This window comes from Nannospalax galili, unplaced genomic scaffold (genome assembly GCF_000622305.1).
Source record: "Nannospalax galili isolate Female #2095 unplaced genomic scaffold, S.galili_v1.0 scaffold1331, whole genome shotgun sequence".
Taxonomy (NCBI): domain Eukaryota; kingdom Metazoa; phylum Chordata; class Mammalia; order Rodentia; family Spalacidae; genus Nannospalax; species Nannospalax galili.
Genome location: NW_008330679.1, coordinates 468020 through 481514, shown reverse-complemented (window position 1 = coordinate 481514; position 13495 = coordinate 468020). Strand labels below are relative to the sequence as shown.

Below are 13495 nucleotides of genomic sequence, written 5' to 3'. Positions count from 1 at the left end.
TTGGCAATTTGGGTAACCCCTTCAGAGGATGGTGTGATAAGAATAGGAGGTAGGAATTGACTAGGCAGTTAGGGTAAAAAGACCCCAAAGAAATGTAGTCCGTTTCTGGGCTGAAAGTCAAAATGCCCTTGGGCCTGTTAGCAACACATTCTGTTCCAAAGGCCAAAAATGTCAAAAGTATTTGGGAGCTTGTATCTAATCCTTAAAAGATTTTAGGGTTACTGCTTCAGAGGGGGGAATGTTGGAGAGGAGGGAATGGGCATGGATTTGATCAAAACACCTTATACGCATGTATGAAATTCTCAATAAAGTTTTTGTAAAAGTTAAAAAAAATCACCTTTATTTTAAAAAGAGTGTCTCACAAAGTTTCTTATATTAAATTTCCATAACTATTTGGCTCGACTTGTAAAAATTAAACTGGTGTTCATATGTTTATGTTTGTGTGAAGTAGAAAATAGCAGTGTTCTTCAAATGACACTGCCAAAGAAGATGAGCCGCAAACTGGGAGAAGACGGTTTCAGCATATAAACCGAATAAAAGATGAATATCCCAAGTAGGTAAAGAGTTCCTACAAATCAATGAGAGAAGGACAGCCCAATAGATAAATGTGCATAAGATATGAATATTCATTTCTCGAGAGAGGGAGCATGAATGGAGGAGAAAAGTAGTGAAAAATGCTCAGTCTTGCCAGTAATCAAGGAAACAAATTAAGACCGCAAGGAGTAGCCATTTGCTCACACTAGACAGATAGTAATGAGGAGCTTGCCAATACCAGGATCACTGAGGATATACAGCCATGGAAACTCTTTTACAGTGCTGGTAAGATGATAAACTGGTACAGCCATAGAAAATAACCTAGCAGACTTAGGCTGCATATGTACATACTCTATACTCAGAAATTCTACTCCTAGAAATATAACCTGACAACACTTAGGAGGTATGACCAAGCATATTTGTGACTTAACTTTCCATTAAAACCAAGAGAGCTCCAAATATCCATTGCAAGATGTCAATAAAAATTGTAGAATAACGTGTGATAGGGCAATATACATGTACAGTTACTTGTTAACTTGTGGGATTAAAAAAAAGCAGGTTACTGAAGATTATATAAGCTATGTAAAACACATAATTTCTAAACAATTTTAGGTATGATGAATATACAACTGTACATATTTAAAGTATAAACATTGATAGAATTGGAATATGTCTATACATTTGAAATCATTACCACACTCAAAGTAATGAGTATCTGTATCATCCTCAAAAGTTGTAATGAGTTTGTCCTTCTCCCTCCATCTCTGAGCAACTACTGAACTATCTTCATTTCTAAGATTTTATATAAATGAACTCATACAGTGTGCACTCTTTTTGATTGGTTTCCTTAACTCAGCATAATGATTTTTGAGATCTGCCTGTATGTTGCATGTGTCAGCAAGTATCAAAGCTATTCCATTAAGGAGCCTTACTATCTTTCCATTCATTCAAATAATACTGAACACTGTTAGGGGCTACTTGGCCAATTTTCCTCACATTCACTGGCATCCATCCTCTATACACCAAGGTCCTAATTAATATGTTCTGATTCCCTTTGATCTATATATTTCTTGGAGCATGTAACCAGTGCCAAGAGAGTTGTTGGGTCAAACTAGAGTTACTCAGTCATGCTGCAACCTGAGCAAAATTCACCCCCACAGATTCATATGAAGGAAACTTCACCCTTAGTATGACTTTGTCTAGAGATAGGATCACTGGGAAATAGTTTGCTTTTTTAAAAAAGTTGTAAGACTTGTAACCAAAAGTTCCCAGAAAAACTGCATCTTGAAACTGAACATTCTACAAAGGCTGATCAACTGATTAGAATTTCCATGACTGTGGAGAGTTTGGAATGTTGCAGGTCCAGAGACTAATTACCATTTTATCTTGGACTATCTTTAGCCTCCTAAATAGCCACTCCATGTCCACCTTTGTTCCTGACTTAAAATCCCATGACTAGGGGCTGGAGAGGTGGCTCAGCAGATAGGAACACTGGCTGTTCTTGCAGAAGACCTGGGTTCGAATTCTAGCACCCACATGGCAGCTAACAACTGTGTAACTCCAGTTCCAGGGGATCTGAGGGCCTCTTCTGTCCTCTGCCAGCATTGCATGACATGGGTGCACTTACCTACATGCAGGCAATACACACAAATACATAAAAAATAATAAATAAAATTTGAAAACATCCTGTGACTAACAGATTAAAACCTTATAGCTTTCCTTTGTTCTGTTACTATAAAAACTTCATAAAACTGTTACCACGTTGTAACATGGAATTTGGGATAACCTCCTGAATCCATGTTCCTGGGCCACGATCACTCATATTTGGCTCTGGAGTACACTCTTATCCCCTTTGAAGTGAGAGTTACGCTTTTGCATCGATAGAGTACAGCCTAATGTAATGGAACTGTGGCCTTTTACGAAGAAGAAGTGGGGCTTCTCTCTATTACCATTTGAGGTCACTGAACTGGACCACACTTCAACCTCCAGAGAGAATCCAGACAATAAATTCTGTCTCTGGAAGGCCAGGTCTGCGATATTTTGTTCTGCAGCCCAAGCTGACTAAGACTGTCCTCCCCTCAGCAGAGAAGTATGGCGAGGGCTGAATTCAGCTGTTTCATAGATGCTAAGGTGAGCAGAAAGGGGGGCTTCACAGCCAGGTTACTCCTCCTGAGGCCCGGACTCATTAGCTCGCCCAGTTTCTTACAGAAAGAACTTTGGGTCTACTTGTTCTGACATTCTTTCCCCCCAAGAGCAACCCAGCAGACAGACCTCAACCTGAACATCAAACAGGCCTTTCATCACTTTGTATTTTCTCTTTCTTAGATCAAGGCAGCTGAGTCTTCTCTTGCTTTTGTTCCTCTTACAATAGGAGATAAGTAGGAAAGGAAAGAAACCCAAAAGCCCTCTCCAAAGTGACAAGCAGAAAAATCCATGGTCTTTTCTGGGACACATAAAAGTAAAATATTGTTAAGTTCTCCAGATGAATGATTCGGACAGGAGGAGACATGGTAAATGTGAAACAGGTGTGTTTCCGTGTGTGCGTGAGTGTGTGCATGAGTGTGTGTGCATGTGCATGTGTGTGTGTGTGTGTGTTAGCTGAACAAGCTTCTCTGCCTGCCTTCTCTATTCCCCATCAAGATGTTTCCCAGAGCAGATGCCCACCTGCTGCTGCCCTACAAAGTCTTTCCTTTCCTCCTGGGCCTGTTACTGAGCAAAAAGCAGGAGAGCTGAGGACAAAGTTGTGATCACCCTCCTGTCCTCCTCCTCTAGGCCCCCATGAGTCTATCCTGCCCCTGAGTACAAGCAAGTCCTTGCCTTAGCAGGTGTCAGGTCGCTGCATAATCTGTTCATACTCAAAATGATAATTGGTCATTGCCCCAATAACCATTTCCCATTGATTACTGTCTGTCAGTCACGGAGCTACACACTCTATAAGCACAGTTTCCTCTGAGTCTCACAGTGACCCTATTATGTGTGTAAAATTATCATCTCCATTTTACAAATTAGCACAGCAACTCTTAGAACAGGCATATCTAAAGTCTGACTAACCCACTACTCAATAGTGGGCAGCGAGGGTCTCTAGATGAGCTGGGAACTGATCCCTCACTTATAGGACCTCTGTGTAATTCTGATGGAGAAATGGAACAAGTCCTCTAGACTTTCATTTTTACACCCAATTATAGGCTCTTACTAGCAATCCTGTAATTGTGTTATTAAGGGTAACTACAATTTGGTTTTCATAAACTAAGATTAGCTCATTGCTGGAGTTTTCCACGTACTCTAATTCAATATTGAGGGAGAGGCAGGAGGCTGGGTAAGGCTGTGTTGTTTCCCCAGTCTCTGAACACACACAGAGATGACAAACCCACAATTTCCCAATTCTTCATTACCAGGTGTCAGTGCATTTGTCTTGAATTGAAAAGCAATTTCTATGACTGTTTTCTTGCTCTTGAATGATAGCTTGCTCTTACTTCAGCTGGTCCCTATTATTTAATTTGTTGTGGGCTTTCCATATAACTCCATTTTGAATGGTGAGGCATTCTTAACAGGCAAAACTTAATATTTTGGCCTGTTATTTCTAAGAATTAAATTAAGGAAACATGTATCATACTAGGTAAGCACTAATCAAACTGTCTTTATTTAACCACTTTTTATCTTAGGTTAAACCATATGGATCTGACCATATTCAACTATTTTTGATTCATAAAAATGCCAGTTTTATAGGGCTCAGTCTAATAATGCCAATGTAAATTATTCATATCTTATTTGGGAGAAAATTATATGTACAATTTCCCTCCAAATGTGCTTGTACAATGACACTTAACTGGTGATAGTCTGCCTATGAATTTGTGCTATCACGGTAATTTGCCACATACCACTATTAAGTAACTGCAAGATAATTACAAAGTTATCTTAAGTTTGCATATGATTTTCTAGAATTCACAAATCTTGACTGTCAGTTCATGTGCTTTCTTTGTAAGTTAGCTACTAATGTTCTCTCATCCTTTCTCACATGATTCCTTCTTAACTGTCATACAGCAATAGGTGGAGCACCTAAGTAGATCTTAGTCAAAGAAACTTCAAAAGCACAATTTTAAGGCCTGAGAAGTGTTTCCATGTCCCACAGTTAATAAGGTTAGATTTGGGATTGTGAACCTGGCTGGGCTCACAGATGGAGGATGTGATGCATATGTTGGTAAATTGCATCAAATACACCTTTATGGCTTCTTGAACAAGAAACCTAAGCCTTTTTGACAACTTATTAGGGAATTTAGACACTAGCATTGATGACTCTTACTGTATATGAGCCACTTAGTTAGGTCAGACCTCATTTAATACCATCACAAGCCCTGAGTTTAGTACAGTCAGTCCACACAGATGGAAAGTTCAATTCACAGGCATGAACACTAGTATTTAAGACAAGTAGGTAGGTGATGAAAGCAGAAAACACATGTGACCATTTACCACACTAGCTTCCACTCCCTGCTTACCATGTTCAATTCATCATCCAATCCTGAGCATCCCTGATGCTCTACCGCTGTTGCTCTTGAAGACAGATGTGGCAGACTCTGGCCTCCTCCCTGCTTCTAGTATGCTGTACCACCACCTTTATCTGGTCACCAACCTCCTTCCAGCAGCACCATGCTATCTACAAATATGACCAGGCTCCATCCTATAGGCCCTTACATGCTTACAGGATAAACAAAGAAAGAAAAACAAACAAAAAACTTCAGCACAACTTTCCAACCTCCTTTTCTAGGAATTTTTTCCAACAATCACTACCCCAACCTCCACCCCACTACATCTTCCATGTCACATCCTATTCTCCCAAGTCCCGTGACCTAACAAGCCAACCCCCGGGCTGTTGTGTACTTGCCACTCAGACACTGTAAAAAACATTATACCCACCATTTCTCCATTTATCAATTTTTTTTCCTTAATGCCTGATTCAAATGTCACTGCTTATGGGAGTGTTCCTCCAGATTGCCCATAGCAGCTTATAATGCCTCCTTTTTATGGCCACAAGACTTTGTACCCATTTTTAATTGAACAGTGTCTGTCGAATGATAGCTGGTTGTTGAAATGTCTAATCTATCTTGCCCACTTAATAATGAGCCCCCTTGGGATTAAAGATCATGATGTGTTTGTCTTTGGATTGCCAGCGTTCAGAGGAGTGCCTGGCACAAGGTCAGTACTCAATAAACGTTCATTAAACAGACAAATACCCGCATAGCCTCTCATGCACAGAAAAATACACTGAGAAGCTCTTTGGTACGGCAGACTGAACATCTATGGGAAATAGGGATGTTGACTTGTGCTTCAAGTTTGCCCATCTGTGGGCTGTGTGACTCAGGAAAGCATGGACTTGTGTCTCAGATCTTATAAAGTTGAAGATATCAAAGTGCTCTTCTGGGGTTAATCGTGTCCCTTTTTTCTCACCAGAAAGAAAGGACTTCAGACATCTTTTAAAGAGAGCCATGGCATATAACCCAGAACCACTAGCAGAGACCCCCGCGGTCAAGTTCAAGGGACAGGACTTTAGGTCCTTACGGGACCATTGCCTAAGCTTGGGTCAACTGTTTGTAGATGAAACATTCCCTGCTGAGGCTTCTTCCATCGGCCAGAAGCTGCTCCAGGGGAAAAAACTTTCAAAGCTGGAGTGGAAGCGGCCACAGGTGAGTGAGCCACCTCTGGGAATACACCAAGCTCTGGAGCCCTGGGAGCTATGGGCCAGTGAAAAGAGGATGACCCCAAGAACAGAGTTTCAAAGATGTTGCAAACCAAACTGGAAAGAAAGTGAAATTCGTTTGGTTTCTCTGCTGCAATGTCCACTCTGTGGAAAAAGGCTCTGTGCCCAGAGCCTGAGCCTGGGCCGTTGGTTCTAACTCACTTCTAACAATGAGCTCACCACTAGATTAAAACACCTTAGTTCTGTCACTGAAAAAAAATGGAATGTCATGGATGTGGAGGCTATGGTAGTTGGTCTCCAGGGTCTCTCCACCTCCATAATTGAGCCCATCTATCAGTCTGCCACACTTTATTCTCTTCAGGTGTCAGTGTCTTTATGCTCTCTTCTTCTTCCCTATTAGAATTTACTCAAAGGGAATATATCATGTCTGTCATTTATACTCTAGGACGAATTTAAATAATTGCCTCGCCTCTCCCTTTTATAATCACATTCTCAGTCTTGTTAAGGTTTGGTCATCCATAAAAGAACTTCAGACATCCACTGTAAAATCAAGGTGGTAGTGCAGGATGGCATTCAGATCACAACGACTCCCCCACCTCCGCAGATGGCCACTAACTCTACCTTGCAGCAAGATGAGCCTGCTGGGTTTTGAGAACTCTCAAATGTATAGCATGCAGCTCTGTGGGAAATTTCTCAGTGGACTCAAACTTCCTGTTGTATCATCAGGACTCTTGTGGATGCAAAGGAGCTGGAGAGATGTTTGAGGATCCTGATGCTTCATTTTCATGCTCCCAAAGCTGCCAGCAGAGCCTAAATCAAGAAAATAATGCAAAGTCTAGTGAGTGGAGGATGGGGATGGGAACTGTTCCTTAGCATTGGTTACAAGCCAAGCACTACACTGGACACCTTGAGTCACCCCCTACCAGCTTGTACAGAAAGATGTTTTCTGGTGATGCCTAGGCAGAGACTGGGAGACCCCACTCTGGTTGTCTTGTCCGAGGCTAGGTAATTAAGTTCTGTACACAGGTGGGAAGGAGAACCCAAGACATCAAGCTTTGGAAGCAGCACTTCCTGCCTTAGCCAAGACAGATATGTATCTCCGGGAAAGGAAAGGACCGGTGGAAATCAGGTGGGGCTTAGAATGCTAGTTCCAGAAAGCTGGATGTATTAACAAATCTTGTAGCTCATACCCATTAGCAGTGGGTCACTAACCATGACTCTCCTGTCTTCACCTCTTAAGGAGGCAGAGCACTCCATTTAAAGAAATTCTGCAGGGCCATAGTTCCCACTTTGTTATTTTGGAAAAGATGAGATTCTTTTAAGAAGTATTTTTGTTTCCTCACAAGGTGCTGAGCATTAGATGTGAAACTTTATTTATAGTGTTGAGCAATTTATAACATTTCTATTTGGAAAGCGTTGAGAGTTTCTTATCTAATTCTAGCAGCATCTCAACTTGTGATGTCTTTGGGGAGCAAGGAGAAGGAGGCAAGTAGAAATGACTCACATAGAATCAGACCAAGAATCCGAAGTAGAGACAGCCAGGAGACATGTTCATTTTCTCATTGTGTTCTGCATCGAGAGACTTACCCAAATTCTGCTGAACTTTATCTTTTTCTTCCAGCATTTCTTTTCAAATATCATATTTTAAATGTGTTTTTTTCCAAAGTTGGCAGTACTTATGTTTACATAATACTTTCCAGAGCTTTCCTTACAGCCTTATTTACTTCATACCCTTTGTATTTTCTAATGTTACAAAAAGGAAAACAGGTTCAGACAGACAAAGTGGTGTAACCAAGGTGACATGGTTAGGGAGAGAGGGACCCAGGAGTTAGATGAAGACTCCTGACACCACATGCAGTACTTTTACCCTCACAGACTTCGTGTCTAATAAGTATTTGTTAGTATTTGGAGGGATAAATAAATGAATGAGGGGCTAGATAGATGGCTCAGCTGTTAAGAACACTGGCTGCTCTTGCAGAAGACCTGGGTTTGATTCCCAGCACCCACATGGCAGCTAACAACTGTCTGTAACTCCAATTCCAGGGGACCAGATGCCCTCTTCTGATCTCAGTGGGCATTGCATGACACAGGTGCACTTACATACATTTAGGCAATACACTCAAACACAGAAAATAAAAATAATAAATAAAATGCCCAATATTTTTTAAAAATAAAAATAAATTAATGAGTGGATGGGTGATTGATTGTCTACAAGCACCTGGTATGGGTTTCAAACTCATGTGTGAAGAAGGGAAACCTGGAATTGACCAATTTTCCACATATACTAGCAAAGAGAAAAGCTAGAGTGCTCACCTATTTACTACTGTGGTATCCCTGATTGTAGTAGCTTACAGTTGGGATTGTGAAAAGCCTTGGAAGAAGAACCGCAACCAGCCTGACCCAGGCTAGTAACAAGGCCAATACTCACACAGTGTTAACTGTTAACCAGATGGCAGATATGAATTTAGGCTCTTTAAATGCTTCTAAAAACTATCATGCAGGACTATTATTAATCTCATTCTGCAGATAAGAAGCAGAAACAGAGAGTAGGGTGATCTGTCCAAAGTCACATGACTAGACAATGGAAGAACTTGGAGTCCAGCTCCAAAACCTGAACCTTTGACCCTATAGTGCCTTATACCTTGTAAGGTGTCATCATGAGCTCTTGTTGGATTCTTGGCTCTTGGTTGCCACTGATACTCTATGCACCATTAGATTCCCCAACCTCTTATGGGTATCCAGGAACCAATCCTATCAAGTAGATCTCTCTGTCCTACTGAGACATGCATATGTAGATGTTCTTTTGTTATATTTCTTAGATGAAAAATAATGGGGATAAAAATAATACCTGTACCATATTGCATATGTTTATTTTAAGAAGGAAATGGATGTATACTTAGTGTCTAGCACGTTGTAAGTACTTAACCAAACACTGTTTTGTGATTAATTAGGGAGGGTTGTCACAGGGGAACAGTCTCGGGACTACCTCCCAATGTTCTGTGGCTTTCATGGTCCAAGAATTTCAGTTTCAGTCCTCAGCCAATTTCAGCAAATGTTTCCAGAGAGAAATATAGGTCAGAGAAAGCTATTAGGGTCTCAGTGGCTGCTGGGAGGAGGTATGTAAAGTGCATTTCTTCTCATATTCTGCATCACACATCTCTGCTTTTAGAAAGTTACCCCACACTTCCATCTATAACTTGCTTGTCCAGGGATCTGATTGAGTCACCTTAAACTTCAATTACATAGAACCTAGGAAGCTCCAAGGCTTCTAAGCCATCTCCACATTCTGGCTATTTCTAGACGATGGGAGAGGCACCATCCCCAGGAAACTGCTAAACTACCATAGCCCTCATTCTTCCTGGAGTATACATCCCAGCTCAGTAGATTCAACAATAATCTGAGGGTACCTGAGAAGCAGGCTCAGCTTTCTGGGACTAGTAGAGAAAGTTGCTTTGTGTCCCACAACTGTCCCTTTCTCTCGCCCCCTCTTTCCCTTTACCTACTGTATTAGTTACTTACCTTGTTGTTGGTCCAAAATACCTGATAGAAGCAATTTAAGGAAGAGTTTATTTTGGCTGACAGTTTGAAGCCGTAGTACATCGTGACTGGAACAACATGGCAACAGGGGCAGGAAGAAACGGGTCACATTGTGTCCACAGTCAAACAGAAGAAAGAGATGAATGTGGATGCTCAGCTCCCTGTCCTCTTTTTATTCAGTCCAGAACCCCAGCCCCTGTAATGGTGCCACCCCCATTTAGGGTAAGTCCCACTTCAGTTGATCTAACCTGGGAAATATCCACAGATTTTCCCAGAGGTTTGTTTCTATGATGATTCTAAATCCCATCAAGTTGTCAATCAAGATTAACTATCACACCTACCTTTCTTTCTCCCTTTCTCCTTCCCTCTAACAATTACCCTAGAACATTTTTCTGATAAAGTTTTGTTGAAGTAGAACCTCTCTCACATCCCGATTAACTTCATTTCTCTTTAAGGAGTTTCCAAACCTGCTTCTCACCTCAACTCAGGCTCTGCAACAGCCTGTGACCTTGTAGTGAGGCAATTCAAGGATTCACTGGTCTCAATGTTTTGAAACATCTGCTCTCAGTAGGAGATAAGTGCCAAGAATTATATGTGGGGTATCTGTGTAATGCTTCCTCTAAATTAAATTTGGTGCTTAGAGTGGCCCCCTTTTAGGAGACTTTTTTATTCTGTGGATAATAATGAATCCCATTTACTGAATATATACATAGCTTAGGTATTTTACTAAGTGCTTGATGCAATTTTTCATTTAATTAACCTGGCAGTCCAGTAAGGTCAATGATATTATTCTCACTAAATAGATCAGTACTGTGCTGTAGCCTTGCAATGATGGAGGTGTTCATTCTGTTCTACTCCCTGCTGAAACCACTAGTCAAATGTGGCTGTTGAGCACTTGAAATGTGGCTGCTGCAACTGGGGTGAGGGTTGAAGTTTTAATTTAAATTAATTTAACTGTAAATGGACACATATAACTATGGCTACCATAGTGAACAGTTCAAAATTGTAGATGATCGATCTTCACATTTTACCAATGTTGACAGATCAAGGGATTGAAATTTCATCTTTGACCACATTCAATGAAAAAAACATCCAGTTCTCTAACAAAGGATGGGCTATGTGCCCCAAGTACATTGTCCAGTGGTGGTTGGAGCTCAACCATAGACCCAAGTCTGTGGTCACTGCAGAACAAGGCACCTGCCCAGGAAACAATATCTTCATTTAGTCAGAGAAGTTTCTCATGGGATCATTCACTAGAAATGACTCACCAATATGTGCCCTGCAAAAAAGGTTATGAAGATATCCTATTAGGCAACAGGTAACAGAAGGTACCAGAAGTAACTGTGCCAACGGCTGATTGACATTGAACCAAAAAACTTTGATGCCAATACATCAACCCCCCCAGCCCCCTGGCCAAATAGAAATAGAATGACCCTACTACCCATCTAAGTAAAAATCTGGCCACCATCTGGAAGGGCTGGATGGCAAGATGGTAAATCCAGTTGTTATAGATTGAATATGAAATAGTCCCCACAGGCCCATGTATTGAACATCTCCAGTTGATAGCAGTATTTTTGGAGATTCTTGACTTTAGGATGTAGGGCTTAATTGGAGGAAATAGGTCACTGAGGGTGTGCCCTTGAAAGTTATACCTGGTCTCCAATCCCTTGGTTGCTCTCTGCTTCCTGTCCATCATGCAGTGAACAGCCTCCTCCACCATAGGCTCCTACTGCATGATGTTATATCTAAGTACATGGGGGTCAAGCAACTTGACTGACTTCCCAAAGCTGTGATCCAAAATAAATGTCCTCTTCTAAGTTTTTCTCACAGGTATTTTGGTCGTAGCTATGCAAAAGTAACTATACTTCTTTTCTCACACAAGACAAGCACTCCATATGGGCAGGTCATAAGAAGTCTTCAAAGAGAACACAAGCTAGCACAAATGGTTTCACATTGGGGGAGATACCCCCAAAGACAATTGGGGGACAGGAGCTGCTGTGGTGTGAATTTAGATAGGCTATTTCTTAAGTTTGTGTGGGCTTTCGCATTACATGAGCTGCCGATATATTTAATGAAACAGAGATTATCCCAAACTTTGACTGGAGAAAGGGACCTACAATCTAGACCCAAGTTACTATGATTACTTAATTTGACAATTACTTTAGTGATTACTGATGGTTTCTGTATTACTTAGGTTCTCCAAAGACTTGACAAATATGTCATAGCATTGATATTTAATTAAATATTATCAATGGATTTATCACTAAGCATATTGATAATATATACTAACACATATTAATCCTATTGATATATTTATCTGTATCTTATTGATGGACTTATCAGGAGAAATTCCTTATGAGGTATTGTCTCACATAGTTATAGAAGTGGCATAATACCATGATATGCTGTCTGCAACCAGGAGACATAGGGAAGTCTAAGTAAAGGGTATAAGAGGCAGGGGAGTCACATATGTAATCCCCAGTCTGGGGACAAGAAAAGACCGTTATGGCAGCTCAAGGCGAGAACAGGCAAATTCTTTCTCTGCCTTTGTTTTAGTCAACTACTTGATGGATTGAATGATGCCCACCCAGACTGGAGAGGGCAGTCTGCTTTACTGAGTACACCAATTCAAATATCAATTTCACCCACCCATATTTTGACAAACACACCCAGAGATGATATTTACCAAATAGCTGACTCTCTGTGACCCAGTTAAGTTGACATATTAAATCCACAACTTCCTTTGGCACACCTGAACATTTCTGAGCTCTCAGGTCTATCTCACAGAATCAGAAAACATTCAAGCTAGGAAGATTCTAACTACTGGGGTATTGAGAAGAGAAGAGCAAACCACCATGGGCAGACTGCCTGGTTTCCAGCCTGCTTCCTCTGTGACCTGGAACATAGCACTAAACTGCACTGAGCCTGGTACCTTGCCCTGGATGGGCCTCAGAGTCACCCAAAGAAGACCTATGTCACTCTTGAATGTTATCTCTGATTGATCCACTGATTCAAAGTTATAGCAGGCAGAACTCAGCAGCCTTCAAGTCTACAAAACTGCCAGGCAATTCTGAGTCACCATCAGGTAGTAGATCAGCATAAATCTGTTCTAGGATTTTATCACACTAACTTCCCTACTTCCCTGGAATGTCCAGCCCACCTGCTAATCAGGGACTTTCCAAGGGCCAGAGCATCCCTCTCTCAGCCACAGTCATCCGTGTTCTGTATGGCCCTTCTCAGGGAAACCAGACATGTAACTTGGGATGCTTTTGGGTACCATTCCACCTCTTGCTGCCTTAACTCTCTGATTGGGGCTGGAGGTTCTAAAGTTGGGCCATGAGGGATGGGCAGGCTGTTAGAGGACAGGCAATGTAGATACTATGCCCACTTTTGATACAATAAATTCCACTGTTTCCTTGCAAACTTAATGTTGGATATTTATGGATTTCAAGTTTGAAATCATCACCATTTAATTTTCATCATATTAAAATATTGTTCTGTCCCTAATTAGCTATTTTTTTTGTTTTTTACTTATGACTTCCATTATTTTGGTAAAAAGTTGTGCATTTATCAAATTCCTTCATAACATTTAGAAAAACGGCATAAATTCTGTCCCCACCTTTGGCCCATGTGAGTACTGTGCAATGCTATTAGAAGTCCTAAAATGAAACTGTCCTTACCATTTTCATTTCTATAGAAAATCCTACTTGACGATAATAAGTTAGTCTAAAT

General features: G+C 40.9%; 1 protein-coding gene across 1 annotated transcript in view; it reads left to right on the top strand.

Annotated features, from left to right (window-relative positions):
* Positions 1 to 6014: 6014 nt before the first annotated feature.
* Capn13 (calpain 13) overlaps positions 6015 to 13495 on the top strand; it is a 59252-nt gene continuing 51771 nt past the window's right edge. Inside the window, exon 1 of the mRNA XM_008850958.1 lies at positions 6015 to 6212. Within this exon, the coding sequence (XP_008849180.1) occupies positions 6015 to 6212 (198 nt within the window). The remainder of the gene's footprint in view (positions 6213 to 13495) is intronic.